The sequence below is a fragment of the Saimiri boliviensis genome, chromosome 5 (genome assembly GCF_048565385.1).
Source record: "Saimiri boliviensis isolate mSaiBol1 chromosome 5, mSaiBol1.pri, whole genome shotgun sequence".
In the NCBI taxonomy this organism is placed as follows: Eukaryota; Metazoa; Chordata; class Mammalia; order Primates; family Cebidae; genus Saimiri; species Saimiri boliviensis.
Genome location: NC_133453.1, coordinates 40,162,777 through 40,178,980, shown reverse-complemented (window position 1 = coordinate 40,178,980; position 16,204 = coordinate 40,162,777). Strand labels below are relative to the sequence as shown.

Here is a 16,204-nt window from a genome sequence, read left to right as displayed (position 1 = left end):
TTTGGAGACAGGTAAAATCAAAGGGTACATGCTCTCTAAAGGGCAAATTACCTGCTGAAGACAGCTTTCCTTGAATGAGTGTGATTACAGTAGAAATGCTGAGGCTTCCTTTTGAATGTACCATCACCACAGTGCTGGTGCTACATCCAGAGAACATGGTCACTTTCTTGACGACCTATGCTGTCTCTACTCTGAGCCACAGATCCCTCATTTGTAAAATACATTTTTATTATGTGATTGCTGAGGTCCCTTCTAGGCCCAAAATTCTATGATTTCACATAAGCCTTTCAGTTATGTCCAAAAGATTATTAAATAATAAAACACCCTTATTGGATAAAAAAAAAATTAGATGCTTGACTTACAACATCTAATCATTATTTACTATGTATTTAATCATTATTTACAACATCTAATTATTATTTTCTATTCTTTATTGTGAGTAGTAAAAATATATTATCATTAGAAATGACTTGCATCTCAGTTTTACAAATCTCCCTCCCCTTACCATAAAACTTGTCTATTTTGAAGCTCCTTACTAGCAAGGAGAGAATGAGTGGGATCATAATCACCAGTCACTCTCAAATTCAAGAAGCATATGACATTAGTTTTATAATCTAATGAAACAAACCACCAAACAACAGAGAGAGAGAGAGAGAGAGAGAGAGAGAGAGAGAATAGTAAAGCAAATCCTCATGAAGAATGAGGAAAGAAGGAGATAACAGCCCAGAGCAAAGCCTCGTACATAATGAGTTCTAAATTCCTGGCCTGGCTCAGTGGCTCATGACTATAATCCCAGCACTTTGGGAGGCTGAGACAAGTGGATCACCTGAGGTCAGGAGTTCAAGACCAACCTGACCAACATGGAGAAACCCCATCTCTACTAAAAATACAAAATTAGCCAGGCATAGTGGCATGCCTGCCATCCCAGCTACTTGGGTGCCTGAGGCAGGAGAATATCTTGAACCTGGGAGGTGAGGTGGAGGTTGCAGTGAGCCCAGATCACACCACTGCACTCCAGCCTGGGTGACAAGAGCAAAACCCCATCAATCAATCAATCAATCAATCAATCGGTTCCTAAGTTCAGTTACCCAAGAAGAGAGCAAACCAGCCCTCTATCTGAATATATCTTTTATTACAAATTAATGCATTGAATTACCAGTCCTTTTTTACCAACCCTGAATTACCATCGGCTCCCTGTGAGTTTGGTTAGCACTATCCATGGGATCCCTCTGGGGAGATACCGGGATCCCAAAGGTGGTTTTTCCAGGGTGAGTCTTATCTATTTTACTCCAGAAATGCTGCCCCTGTGATTTCTTCAAATGTAGGAAACCCAACTGCATAATTTTTGGTAGTGAGAGACTGCATTTGTGCCCTCCCTGGGGAAAAAAATGAAATGCTACCATAAAACTTTAATAACTTTTAAAATAAATCAACTCATGCTAAAATGGTTTATTTCTTCCCTCAGGGGCTATAAGGCCTTCATGGACTGGGAGAAAGGGGTGGGGGACCCATTTCCTTACTATGTCTATGGAGCTGCCTGTTCTGAGGTTGAAATTGACTGCCTGACAGGTGCTCACAAGGTAAGTCAAGTCTAACTTTCCTCTTAGCAGGTCAAAACAACAAAAGTGTATTGTATAGTAAATAGCCCAATTCCATTATGTAATTCTCTTACAACAAAAAACAAGATTCTTTCAGTTCCATGGAAGGGTCCAGAGATCTAGCCTTATTCTGAATTTCCACTTAAAAAGACAATATAGTAGTCAAAAAGGAATTGCTGATGACAGCCTAAAGTGTATTAAACTTTTTATGTCGACAACAAAGTCACTTTCCAAGGTTTCTCCCAAAAAAAAGCTTCTGTTTATAAAGAAAGGACATATTTCCTAATCTGAAGGAATAGCTAACTTAGTAAATAATCTTGAGCCAACATTTTGAAAGCACATAGCAATGTAGCTGTTTCTCCAAAGTCAATTATCCAAAAAGTATTACTGAAACAGATATGGGGGGAAGGGAGGTGTGAAAATAATTTTTATATTTTCTATTTAATTGGACATCCAAGAAACCATCCATTGGAGACAGGGAATCATACTTAACCCAAAATTAACCATTTGCATTATAAAGGATGCAATTTTACCCAAGGGCCTTGCTATAAATCCCTAAAGAAATGAAACTTATGGGGATCTTCCAGAATTTATGGTGCTAGAAAAGTTAACATTTGGTCTTTTCTGTGCCTTTCAGTTTACATTTACAGTTTAAGGTTCAATAATTTCAATATTACTTTGGTCCCTTAAAATAGTTTATTTCTTAAAGAGGCAAAACTTCTTTTGACTAAAGAGAAATTGGAGAAATTCAATTAACAAGTCAATAACAGGCCTATTGCAGCTGGCCATTTGTGGTTGGTGAACTAAATCATCCGTCAGTTCAGTGTTAATGCACAGCCATCTCTTTCCACTGTCCAGTACTTACAGTGCAAAACACACCAGGTTTCAAAGTAGAAGTAAACTGATGGCTCACTCTGAGGTGTGTCCAATCTCCCTCCCTATCCAGGTTGAGAATAGATGAAGGCCGGTCCCAATGCCCAGAGTGGGTTGTCTGAGAGGCCAAGGTTTGAGTCAAAAGAGAATTGCCAAGTCCAAAGGGCTAGATAGAAAGTAGGAGCCCAGGCATTGAGCCCAAACAGAGAATGACGATCTTGTCAAAACAAGCACTGGGAAATAGGGACACAAAGGAAGCCCTGAGATACTCTGGAGATAGACCACAGGTACTTAGGGGCTTTTAGTAGCTCCTTAACAACCTGCATGCCCATGCCCGGTGCCAAAACAAGGGCCAGATTCGTGTGACGCTTCTCAGAGAACGAAGTAGATTAGCAAGTCAAAGGTGGTCTTGACATTTGCCATTAATGCCTTCCAAGATCTTGCAAATCCACATGTCAGTACGGCTCTAGGATTTTCTCAGTAAAATGGGAACAGTACCACCTCCCACAAATTATCATGAGGACTACACAAGCTCATAAATTATATTCCAACAATGAATTCAGGTTGAGAATCAGATGAACAACCAGACACAACAATAATTTACCAAGTGACTCACTCAGACATACTAACATGTCATGGACTTTGGAGTCACTAAGAGGAGTCAAAACCGTGAATGCGCAAGATCTTCCAGAGTCATGGACAGTCCTAGCCCTCAACTTGAAGAATTCAGCAGACATCTTAACAGTGCTAACGTTGACAGGGTTCAGTGCAGTGTTAACTAACCAGCAGGAGTTCTGAAATAACTGGAGGCCATTTGAGTACACCTGAAAATGATGTTTTTAATTGAAGTTTTTATGGTGAGTTAATTTTTATTTTGGACAGAAAATCAGAACGGACATCATCATGGATGCGTGTTGCAGCCTCAATCCGGCCATTGATATTGGGCAGGTAGGTGCTGGCTCACCTGGGTGGATGCTTCTTCCTGGGAGTCATTTCAGGGTAGGTAAAGGCCTTCTAAAAATGACATAATGTCACAAAGCTTGATATTGTCCACCTCCAGATTGAAGGTTCGTTTATTCAAGGAATGGGGCTTTATACCACTGAAGAACTGCAATATTCCCCAGAAGGTGTCCTGTACTCTCGGAGCCCAGATGAGTACAAAATTCCAATCATCACTGATGTCCCGGAGGAGTTCAATGTCTCCTTGTTGCCATCGTCACACACCCCACTAACCATCTATTCATCTAAGGTAAGCACCCAAACCTATCAGGTAGCACATGGTAAATGAAAGCAGGCAGACAAAATAGTAAGTCAATGTTAACTGTTATCAGGAACAAATCACTACAGACTGTTAGAATTTGGAGAATGGCAATCATGGGCCAAGGATTTTAATAATTTCCTCTTTCACTGAAAACTGTAAAACTCAACAAAAAGCTCGGACATCTTAATAGAATAACACTTTTACTTAAGACCCTGAAGACTACAATATTAAACGAGATGGGAGACGCAATGCGATTGAAATGCGACTGAAATCCTAGCAGCGGCACCATGGACAGAACAGCAGACTGAGGCCGCAGAGACCTGGGTTCCTGCCACAGCCCTGTCCCCCGCTCCCCATGATCTTAGGGAAATCACTTACCTCTGAGGGGTTCAGGGTCCTGACCATACCCAGAAGTGCATCTAGAACAGTGGGTCTCAACTGGGGGTGGGGAAAGTAGAAGAGGTGGTTTTGTACAAAGAATTATCTGGCACAAAATTTTAATAGCGTCAGAAAGCAGAGATAGCAACCCTTAGTAATTGCTAAAGTAATGCAACTGCAAATTAAAATAAAGATCATTGTTTGTTTGCCTTGCTGTATGCAGATTATGTGAAAACCACCCTTAGAGTAAAAACTTCATCTAGTTCCCAGAGGAATTTTATTAGAGGCAGAAAAACAAAAACAAAAACAACAACAACAACAACAGCAACAACAAAAAAACTTCATCTAGGTTTGAGATGTATTGTTAAAGTTTTTTGACTCCTCTTAAGACTTTAAAATCTTTACTGGTCATGGTGGTGCACACCTGTGGCCCCAGCCACTCAGGAGGCTGAAGCAGGGGATCGCTTGAGCCCAGGAATTCAAGACCAGCCTGGGAAATAAATAAATAAGATTTTTGGGAGACTTTTTGCTAGTACTCCTCCCTCCAAAACAAAAGAATCCAACTACGTCTGTAGAAATTTCATCATTTCCAAACTGGATCCCACTGTCAGCCCAGGGACTTCCTTGAGACCTATAATGATGAGGTCAGGGCAAACTTGAAAGGAAAGACAATCAATGGGGCCTTTGGATTCTCTTTGGACTGGAAATCACTCTAAGGGGCAAAGGCAAAAGGCAGCTAAGAGCCCACAGAGAGCAGCTTTTAAGCCATGAAGCATAACAGGGCAGACAGGACCCTTGAATCCTTATGGTTACAGACAGCCACTCACAAGCAGACACTCAAGAAAATCATGCGTTTGCACGGAGGGTACTGTGTATGAACAACAGAGAGCTACTGGGTACCGGGAGCTGTGTTAGGTGCTTTCACACTTCCTGATCCTTGCAACACCCTATAAAGTAGGCATCACTGCCCACACTTCACTGACAAAGGAACAGAGGAGATTACATCACTTAGCTAGAATAAGGGCCAAGGATTCAGACTCAGTCTTACTAACACACAGGTTGCAAATTGGTGGTCTACTGGCTAAAGCTAGCCTGAAGATGTACTTTTCTTTGGCCAACACAGTATTTTTACAAGTCAGGGAATTTTATATTAAAATACAGATATCTAAACTCTCTTGAGAAAATGGGTGATCTGGTAATTTTGGCTGCATGCTTGGAAAGGCAACAGCTAGCTACAACCAAAGAACAGTTGCCCCTTGTAGATAGGACATGGAGGTGCTCTTCCTCACCTTAGCTTCCACTACTCCTTATTGTCCTTCATCTGCCTGCGTCACTCATTTACAATACCTGCCTGTTCCTTGCAGATGATGAGTTTATAACCTTTCATGTGGTATCAAACTCTGTACTCTTTTTTTCTAGAGTACTCTGCCTCTCCCCTCTCCTGACCCTGGAGTTAAAAAAGGCATTTTTCTCTCTGCTGATATAGCTGGCTAGTTCAATCCATTGAATGTGTTTTACTAAATAGAATGCTTTCCCCTCACCACACAAAGACACTCATATACAGACACACACACACACACACACACACACACACACACACACACATGTACACACATACATACTTTTCTTATAGAACAAAATTTGACCCAGACAGGATTCAAGATCTGGGAAACTCAGATTATACTGGGATTTTTAAGACTACTCAAGCTTCATTCAGTCAGTAAGTCAGCCAACAAACATTTATTGAGAAGATTTTGTATACGAAACACTATGCAGGGGTTGGGGATACGATAGTGAAGAAGACCTGGCCCCTACCCTCTAGAAACTTGTAGTGTAGTATAGATGTTCTTAAACCAATGTACCTTCTTACAGGGCCTTGGGGAGTCTGGGATGTTCCTGGGGTCATCTGTGTTCTTTGCCATTGCTGACGCTGTGGCCACAGTACGAAGAGAAAGAGGCATAGCTGAGGACTTCACGGTGCAGAGCCCAGCAACACCAGAATGGGTCCGAATGGCCTGTGCAGATCGATTCACAGACATGGTATGGAATTGTTTATTTTCCTAGAAGATGATTTGTCTATTTCCTGCTTCTTAGATCTCTTGGGTAAATTTATAACCTAATATGTGTCTAGCTAATCAAATTATGAAATGAAAAAAGCAAATCACACAAATACACCTTGTGTACAGGTAGTAATTGTAACTTTTAAAAAAGCATTTCCTACATTTTAATTTGATCATCTTACCAACCCTGAAGTAGGATAATTTATTAATGTCATGCTGCAAAAACTAATAGCTAAATGGAAAACAATTGACTGATTTCTCTAAACAGTGGTTAAGTATTCCCTCCCTCCTTCTAGCCTACCAACTCCATCCTGCCCTTCAACAAAAACAAACACATACATGCAGAAATCCATGTATCATATAGCCATATTTGATAATGTCACTTTCTGTGTTCCCTATACAGACAGTATACACAGACTGCCTGTCATTTAGAAGTAGGGTGATCCCATTGCCAGCTACTACCTTTCTACTTCATTCTGTTTCATACCAACATCTCCCAGCTCAGGAGGGAGAGGACTAGGCAGTTATCATCGTGGATACACCCATGGCAAATCCCACCTGCTGAAGGTCACAGACAAGTAACTTTCCAGAGGTCATTGAGCCTAGCCTTTGCCAATTTCCTAAGCATCCTAATTTAAGTAATAGCTAGCATTGACTGAGCACCACACTAAACATTTTAGGCATATTAGTCATTACTGCAATTCAATCAAGTAACTACTGGTATTTTCTTCATTTTACTGTTGGTGAAATAGGTGCAATAACTTGCCCAAGATCACACACCTGGCATTTAAGGGTTAAGATTCAAACCCAGGCTGTCTGGCTTCACTACAATATATGGCCTCTCAGAGAGAAAACAGTTGATTCTCTACTTTGTAAAAAGAAATTTGTGTTTTCAAATCTATATTTAAAGAAGCCAAAATACTTAACTGACCTCTCCAAAATAGCCAACCATAGAGTAAAAAGATCTTACAGAAATATTGCTTAAAAGGAAGTGTCATAATTATTAATTTCCTTCTCCTACACGGCCTATTTATCTTTCCATCTTCAAGTCTAACTCAACACGGTCATCCTGTAATTTCCCTCCAAGTCTACAGTTCTGACCCCCATCTGATTCCATTGTCTACAGCAATGATTACAATCACTTGCCTCTGGCCAGTCCCTCAGATAGGCAGAGCTAGGGAACTAGCACCTTCTACCCACTCCAGGAACTCCTACATGCCCATCGTGGCCTAGAGGTCAGTCATCTACCCATTCCTGACTCTGCAGTCACTGTGGAAATGGTGTCATCTCATACCCCCAAAGCATAAGCACTTCTGACCTTTAAAAAATATTCTTATTCACATCTTGCAATAATAAATACCCTTTTCTGGAATGAAGCAGATTAAGAAAACTAAAAAACACAACAAACAAAAAGATACTTCTAAGCTTCCTTTCTTGCCTGAGGTTAATGTTTTCAGTCTTCCACTGGCCTGGCTCCTAGAAAATGAATTCCTTCATTTCTAAGATTTCAGGCTGTTTTGAATAGTCCAGTTGTCTGGCAAAGTAGCTCTGTTATATTCAATGGTAAGAAGTGAAACACTTCGATTTCATTTACCATTTGGGACTTAGCCTCTTAGCTACCTGGTCCATGTGATGACACCATATTTTCTCTCAAGTCTGATGGTTCCTTGATAAGACTGATATATCTTTGCAGATATAAATAACCTACTAATTTGTACCCATGAATCAAATGCTCAATGTTAGAATAACCTAGCATTTTCTAAAATACTCGTAGATACATAGTTTCTAAATATCACTTCAGGTTTGGTATTTTAGACCTCCTTTTAATAACATACATTGCATTTTGTCTTTGTAAAAGTAACACATCCCTTATGGAAAAATTAGAAAATCCTGAAAATAATAAGGTGAAGTTAAAATCAGCCATAATCTCACCAACCAGAACTAACTATAACCATGTTCTGGAGTATGAGTGTGCATGTGTGTACACTTTTAACCATCTTTTAATTTATATATGTTTACATGTATAATGTATCTTATTTGTAAATTCATTTAATTAAACTCAAAATGTCCCTGAAATAAGTCTTTAAAAAGATTTGAACAGTATAATTGGGAATGACTCTGCTGAGCCTTAGTCACAGAAAATCTGGATTGGGAATTTCATGGGAAAAGTATCCCAGGAAACATCACTCAAAAAATAGTTGCTTAAACACAAAAAGAAAATACCTGGCCGATTTGTTTATCCTACAAACTCTTAATCTTTATCTGTAGCCATTGGAATAAATTTGAGGGGTGAGGGCAGGACAGAATGTTTTTAACTTTTCAGTAACAAACACCTTGTTATTAAGGCTACTTAGACCATATGGAGAATGATCATTTATCCTTTTTTCTTTTTTTCTCTTTTTTTTTTTTTTGAGACAGGGTCTTGCTCTGTTGCCCAGGTTAGAGTGCAGTGGTGGAATCTCAGCTCACTGCAGCCTCCACCTCTCAGGTTCAAGCAATTCTCCTACCTCAGCCTCCTGAGTAGCTGGAATTACAGACATGTACCATCATGCCCGGCTAATTTTTGCATTTTCAGTAGAGATGGGGTTTCACCATGTTGGCCAGGTTGGTCTCGAACTCCTGGCCTCAGGTGATATGCCTGCCTTAGCCTTCCACAGTGCTGGGATTACAGGTGTGAGCCACCGCACCCAGCCATAATTATTTATCCTTCATATTTCTCATGACCTACAATATTTCTAGCCATTGCACTGAATTCACATATATTTGAAACAGTGAGAAGAAAGCCCTCTCCAAATACTTAAGAAGACTTAAGTTGCTTTGTTCAAGCATCCAGACCCTCTCTCCTCAGCTGTTCACCAACAGAGGGAGGGGGCTGGTTGGAAGCCAGCCTTGATTGGAACCTCCCAAGGAGCACAGAAAGGAGGAAGTCCTGAGTTTTAGTTTAGCAAAGAGGCCAAGAAACACACAAAATTTTGATTATTCTACTATTACCTGTTGCAAGAAATGGCAATATTTCTCCATCCATATAGAAATATAAATAAGAAACCAAGAAGCCATCCTGCCATTTCTCTCCCTCATACTCAGTCGCTAGTCCTTCACCATGTCCTGTTCATTTTTACCCCCAACAATTTCTTGACCCAGTCTGTTTCCTCTATCCTTAACCACTATATTGTTCATTTATCCCACAAACAGGTGTTGAGTATCTAATGTGTGACAGGCATTGTTCTACAGAACAATTCTGGGGCTACAGTAGTGAATGAAACAGAGACCCCCGCCTTGGTGGAGTTTACTTTCTGGTGACCCTAAAGCTACCTATCATCTCTCCATCCTGAATCAAAGCTGCCTCCTGGCTGGTCTCCCTACACCTGCTGCAGCCAGAGCTTGTGTGTCAAAGCAGACCATGCCGCCCCAGCACATACATTGGCAAAAGCTTCCCTTTGCTTGTAGGAGATAGAAAACTTCTTAACTTGCCTTCCCAAGCCTACAAACCTTCAGAGTCCAGTATGGCCAAGCCCACTCACCTCTCCAGCCACACGTGACCCCACCCAGCCACACCTGCCTTCTTCTGTCATTCCTCATGTCAAGGACAGGGACACTCACTCCTGCTTTAGGGCCTCTGCCGTGCTCTTCCTTCTCCTTTGAACCATCTTTTTCTGTTCAACTTGTTAACTCCTACTTGGCCTTAATCAAATTCAACAATTTCATTTGATCCCTTCTTTTCTGCATAGTTTGAGGTCCCAGGAATATAGCCCTCCTGAGTAGCGAGGATTACAGGCGTGTACCACCATGTGATACATGGTGAACCAGACTCACAGGTCCCTGCTCTCAAGGCATTTATAGCCTAGCAGGGAAGGACAACAAACAATTAAAAGTGTTTGGCTGACCCTGGAGTATCCTAACACATCCCGTAGAACAAAGCCTTTTTGACTTAGCCTTGAGCTTTTCTTGAAGTCAGGGGGGTCATAGATGGGATCCCACTTTGGTTACTCATCGTGCAATTATTCATTCATCTAACATTTATTGAGCACCTTCCATGTGCCAGGCACTGCTAGGAAACTGAAAAACTAGTGGTGAGCAAGATCGTTCTCCATATGACATGAACCTTACATTCTGTGGGGAAAGCCAGACAGTAAACAAGTAAACAAATGCACAATATAATTGCAGGTGGTGATGAATACTGTGAAGCAAAATTGAAGAGAAGGGAGCTAGAATGTGAAGGAGAGATTATTTGATTGTAGTTTGTTAGGGAAGTTCCCTCTGGGAGTTTTCACATTTGAGCCAAAGCCTGAACGAAGCAAGGCAGCAAGTATAAAGCTGGCAATGGTACCAGGCTGACAGCAGCTTGTGCAAAGGCCCTGCAGCAGCTTCAAAAGAATCAAATTCGCTTGGGACTAAGTAGCCCTCAAAAGCGGCCCTCTTCTTAAGTGTATTATTTGCCTCTCTGGTAGAAAAATCTTACAATTGTGGTTCTTCCTGGCAGAGAGAGAAAATAGAATTTGTGGTCACACCATTCATTTTCACATCAGCAGAGTGAAACCTGGATATTCCTTCCAATCAGCAGCTTTCCTACTAGTCTTTATCACACTTCAGGTCTACTTCTTTAGACTTTTAGTGACTATAATTCATTCATCCCCATAGGAGGCACAGCAGGCCTCCTGAAGTTCTTACAGCCTGGTTGCTCACACAGACCAATCTCTAAAGCATCTTGGAACAAAATAAATATCAGAATTTACATTTTTAATACACTTGATCAAACTACAACATGGTTTTTAATTGAAATATATAATGATTCACACTAGTACACAATGCTGTACTATGCAAATAGAAAGAATGAGAAACAGATATTAACAGTCTTTGTATTGGGCCTTTGAATGCTCTTGTCAAAACACAGTTTTTTCTAATGAATGAGAAGGTCGAGGAGTCAGAATATCTGTGTACTAGGGCATAAGTATTGAGAAGTTCAAGACCTCCTCTTTTAATAACCGTCTTAGACCCACAAGGTAAATAACTAGATCTGTTTCTTAAACAGAAATGATGGTAAAACGCTCAGTACTTTTCCCTTGGAATTAAATAAAATAATGCATGTAAAAATACTGTGTAAATATGAGTCACTCTAAATATTAGCATTAAGGTCATCACCAAAAACCCAAAAACTGTTAATGACCTTCAAAATATGCCTCTCCCAAAGAGCTTGAAAAGTGTTTCCACATTAAATCAAGTTGACCTGCTAAGGCCAGAATAAACAACAACTCTTCTAACTAGCAGCCTCGTGTTCATGGGTAAATTAGCTTCAAGAAAAGCAGGCATTGGTAAGAAGACTAAGGCATGTTTGTTACCAAAAAAATAATAATAATTATTATACTGTATGAATGAGCAATTCACTATGTTAAAAGGTGGTTTGTTTTTTTTTTTTGTTTTTTTGTTTTGTTTTTTTCATGTTTGGATTTGTTTAACCTTAATCACAGCATTGCTGGCTGCATTTTTACATGGGCTCTTTCTCAGGTGGTTAATTTCTGGTGAGGACAGTGTTGCTGATGATGGTTTCTACTCTGAGCCCAGCAGGGCAGCCTGGCTCAGCTAGGCATGGCCAGAAACATAGTCTTTATATAATTTCCTTTTCGGTGATGGGAGAAAGAAAAATATCTATTTCTTGGAAAATGTGTATTTTACAGTCATCTTAAATTCCACAAGGGGGAAAAAAAGTAAACTTCCCTTAAAGATATACATAAATACATATTTAGCACTTTCAAATTAGGACTTCTCCTTAGAAACAGTGATTTCATTTTTTAAAAAAAATCTTCAGGATTCAGAGACATGAAGGGTTCCACACTTTTCAAAAATTAGAAAAATACTGCCCTGGGGAATGTGGAATAGGTCAGACTTTTTTTAAAAAAATCATGTTATCTTAATATCACCAGCAGCAAAACATATTTATTGAGTAATCACAAAATGTGCCGTATGTGGGCTGCCATAGTGGGAGGCCATGTAAAGCCAATTAGCAGCTTCAGTTTCCATCTCCTGGAAGTTAAAATCAGACAACTCAGCTTGGAAACAAGTTTATAAACAGGTTTCAGCTTACCCCACTTCTGAAGGGGCAGCCTGGAACACGCTGACTCACAAGAACTCCTTGCAACCATAACAAATGGCTAATGTCCTGCGTTACACTGACACATGATTTTATCATAACCTAGTGGGGAAAAGTCTTTCATTCTTAGCTCAGTCCTCAATTCCAAATGGCCATGCCTGTCCTTCACAGAATCTGCTATTCTGAGATTGACCAATGGCTGGTTTCCAAAGTCCTTCACCTTCCCACGCCACAAACCCTAATGCCATCTCCATCTACGGACTCCCCTCCCTTTACAGCACTGCGTCTCTCATATCCCCACCTCTCATTTTCCCTCCCTGCTTCTTTTGCATTTCCAGATGCCCAGACTCAGTGAGAGTTGGCAGCATTAAAAGCGCCACCTGTTTAGTTAACTGGAGTCCTTCCTCCCTGATGAAGGAGGAGAGGCACGTGAACATTTCACATACTGCCGGCAGCCTGGTTTATCCACTCCTCTCAGGCGGTTCACTCCCGAACACTAGCCATTCAGGATGAAGCCTGTTCAACCCCGTACTCCATACACAGCCCTGGATTTCTCTGAGCTGGGGGAGACGTACTATCAGCCCTACAAGACTGCCTTTCTATTTCTTAGGGCTTATAAACCATAACATGTGAAAACATGAAATCTCCAGCCTGTTCAGCTAAAATCTAAGCTACAGATAATTGGCAGGGCCTTAGACCAGCACAGACATGCTTCGGTCACCTGGATTCCTTGAGATGGGACACAGAGCAGACTACACAGCTCAGACAGAATCTCCCATGGTGTCTTCCTCAGAATGCTCAACCTATTACCCTGTTCCCATAAACACGCACGCATGCATGCATGCATGCACACACGCATGCATGCATGCACACACGCAGACACATGCACGCACATACTCAGGCATGTACTCATTCTTAACTACATTCTTCTAGCCTCTCATGCTGTCTTGAAAGAGGTTTTATTGGCTGTGAAACTGGTTCTACATTGAATACGTTTGTCCCAGGATGCAGGGACTGAATCTTTTCCCTGCCGTGTTTGGTGACATTTCACAGAGTAGCTATTCTTACTTCTGAAGGGAGATTCTCTGATACTGTTATTGAATGTATATTTTTGTATCTAAAAACTCTCCTATGTGATTTCCTCCTTAGGTTTGTAGGAGCAGAGGAAAGGGAGAGATAGGGAGAACACCTAAAAGGGAAGAGGCAAAAGCTGGAGGCATTCCTCAGTTTAAGAGAGGAAATAAGAGATGCAGAATATGAAACAGGAGAAAAGACAGCCATCTCATCCTGCCAGGGAGAAGAGTTACAATGAACTGTTTTAGCTTAGTACTTGAGACAGGCCCCAAGTCAGAGTGTATCTGGGTTTCAATTCCAGCTCTATCTTTTTCTTTTTCTTTTTTTTTCTTTTCTTTTCTTTTCTTTTTCTTTTTTTTTTTTTTTTTTTTTTTTTTAGGTGGAGTCATGCTCTGTCATCCAGGTTGAAGTTCAGTGGCACGATCTCAGCTCACTGCAACCCCCACCTCCCAGGTTCAAGTGATCCTCCCACGTCAGCCTCCCGAGTAGCTGGGACTACAGGTGCACACCACCATACCCAGCTAGTTTTTGTATTTTGTATTTTTGGTAGAGACAAGGTTTCACCATGTTGCCCAGGCTGGTCTCAAACTCCTGAGCTCAAGCAATCTGCCCACCTCAGCCTCCCAAAGTGCTGGGATTACAGGCATGAGGCACTGCACCTGGCCCCAGTTCTACCTTCGATGCTTTATTTAACTTCTCTGATCACTCAGTTTTCTTATCTATAAAATGAGGGACAGGTGGGGTATGGAGAGAATAACTCTAGTTACTTTACAGGGTTGTTGTAAGAATTGAATAAGATAATATATAAAGCAGTTAGCAGTTATTGCACATAGTAAATGGTCAATACATACTGATGATGATGATGGTGAAGACGATTGAGTCAGGGATCCCTAAGACCACCCTTAGGTTGAACGATTCACTGGAAGTGCCCAGGCACAGTGGCTCTCGCCTGTAATCCCAGCACTTGGAAGGCTGAGGCAGGAGGATCACTTGAGATCAGGAGTTCGAGACCAGCCTGGGGAACAAGGCAAGATGGTGTCTTCACTAACAAACAAAAAAATTAGCTAGGCATGGTGGCCCATGCCTGTAGTCTCAGTTACTCAGGAGGCTAAGGTGAGAGGATCGCTTGAGCCCAGGAGTTTGAGGCTGCAGTGAGCTATGATTTTGCCACTGCGCTCAAGCCTGGTTGACAGGGCAGGACTCTGTCTTAAAAAAGAGAGAGAGAGAGAGAGAGAGACTAAAAATTCCATAACTTTAGCAGAAGAGTAGACTCAAATCTCCCATAGGCTAAACTGAGGAATTTTGCCCTGTGCCCAGCCCAGACCTTGCAGAACGGGCTCATTCTAAAGAAGAGTGCCAAGCAGCTCTCACAGGAGCAGCTAAGAAGAGAACAGGGAAGGCCCTTTGGGAAGGCAAACCTAGCCCTTCATTTACATTTCAATATAGAGGGCAAAAAGTAAGAACGAACTTGGGAAAACGTCCTGAGTGGTAGAAGTTGGGTGAATTACTTGGCTTTTTGTATTTTTGTGAAATAAATACCTATTAGGAAAGGGGAGAAAGCTCTTTGGAACCCTCATAGCTTTCCATCATCAGGGCAAAGTTTGCTTTGCTTTGTAACATATTTGTAACTAAAAGTCAACCCTTCAAACCAAAACATAACAGGGGAGAGGAGGGATGTGTGTTCTGCTTTGGGGTTGAACCTAAAGGGGAGAATTCCCTGAAGAGGAGACAGACGTTGAGGACCATGAGAAAGGATGAACAATTCTTGGGACTTATAGTCCAGGAGAGTGAAATGAGGCTGGGGTTTAACCAACGAGAACACAATGTCACACAACCCCTTTGGCTAAAGGTGCTGACAGAGCTGTTATCACTGTGGAGGAGTCTAGGTGTGTGGGCTCACTGTGTACACCGCCCAGCCTAGCCACATCCCCACTCCCAGATGAATTCATAGGAGGTGTAATTCTCTTTGGATTCTTATGTGGAAAGCAAAGAAGATAGGTAACTAATTGAACTGCCCTCTTACTAAGCTGAGCACTGTGGCTCACGTCTGTAATCCCAGCACTATGGGAGGCCGAGGCAGGTGGATCACTTGAGGCCAAGAGTTCCAGACCATCCTGGCCAACATGGTGAAACCCCATATCTACTAAATACAAAAATGAGCCAGGCGTGGTGGTGAACACCTGTAATCCCAGCTACTTAGGAGACTGAAGCACGAGAATCACTTGAACCTAGGAATAGGAGGTTGCTGTGAGTTGAGATCGTACCACTGCACTCCAGCCTGGGTGACAGAGCAAGACTCTGTCTAAAAAAAAAAAAAAGTCTGAAGTGCCCTCTTACTTAGCAACATTAGTTACAACAGAGAGGACAACACACACCCACCTTCGTTTCACAGTTGTCATTTGAAAGGAATAACACAGTCCCATGCCCCAGGAGCCAGGAACATCCAGCCTCCTCTCATCCAAAAAATTTTTAATATCCAAGATCTGATGTAATGCTCCTGTTGAAATATTGTAGTGGTGTTATGGTATATTAAGTATTTAATTTGCTTTCTTTCTTAGATCCCAAGAGACGACCCTAAGACATTTAAGCCTTGGTCTATCCCTATAGCATAACACTGGTATTTCCTGAAAGGTAAGATCAATAAACTAAAAGAGTATTATTCAAAGAGCAGGGGAGAATCAGACAATCCAGTAGCTTTCATATTGTGTTCTATAGAAATCAAGGATTGCACAAGTGCTTAAATCATGCTTCATTTTAAAGTCAGTATATCTTATCCAATATTTAAGACCTTTAACTAAATATGCATGATTTGGGGACCTGACAAAGGAAGGCCAGGGTGTTTTAACCAACATGGTAGTTTTTCTTCTTATTTTAA

The 16,204-nt window shown here is 41.2% G+C and overlaps 1 protein-coding gene and 1 non-coding gene across 2 annotated transcripts in view; both read left to right on the top strand.

Moving 5' to 3' along the window:
- Nucleotides 1-15,941, top strand: part of AOX2 (aldehyde oxidase 2) — a 78,644-nt gene extending 62,703 nt beyond the window's left edge. The window contains exons 31-35 of the mRNA NM_001302930.1: nucleotides 1,466-1,580; nucleotides 3,354-3,419; nucleotides 3,532-3,720; nucleotides 5,983-6,150; nucleotides 15,888-15,941. Of these exons, the coding sequence (NP_001289859.1) occupies nucleotides 1,466-1,580; nucleotides 3,354-3,419; nucleotides 3,532-3,720; nucleotides 5,983-6,150; nucleotides 15,888-15,941 (592 nt within the window). The remainder of the gene's footprint in view (nucleotides 1-1,465; nucleotides 1,581-3,353; nucleotides 3,420-3,531; nucleotides 3,721-5,982; nucleotides 6,151-15,887) is intronic.
- LOC120364513 (U1 spliceosomal RNA) lies at nucleotides 1,224-1,380 on the top strand. Its single transcript, XR_005579760.1, has one exon. It is a non-coding gene; the product is annotated as a U1 spliceosomal RNA (small nuclear RNA).
- Nucleotides 15,942-16,204: the final 263 nt, after the last annotated feature.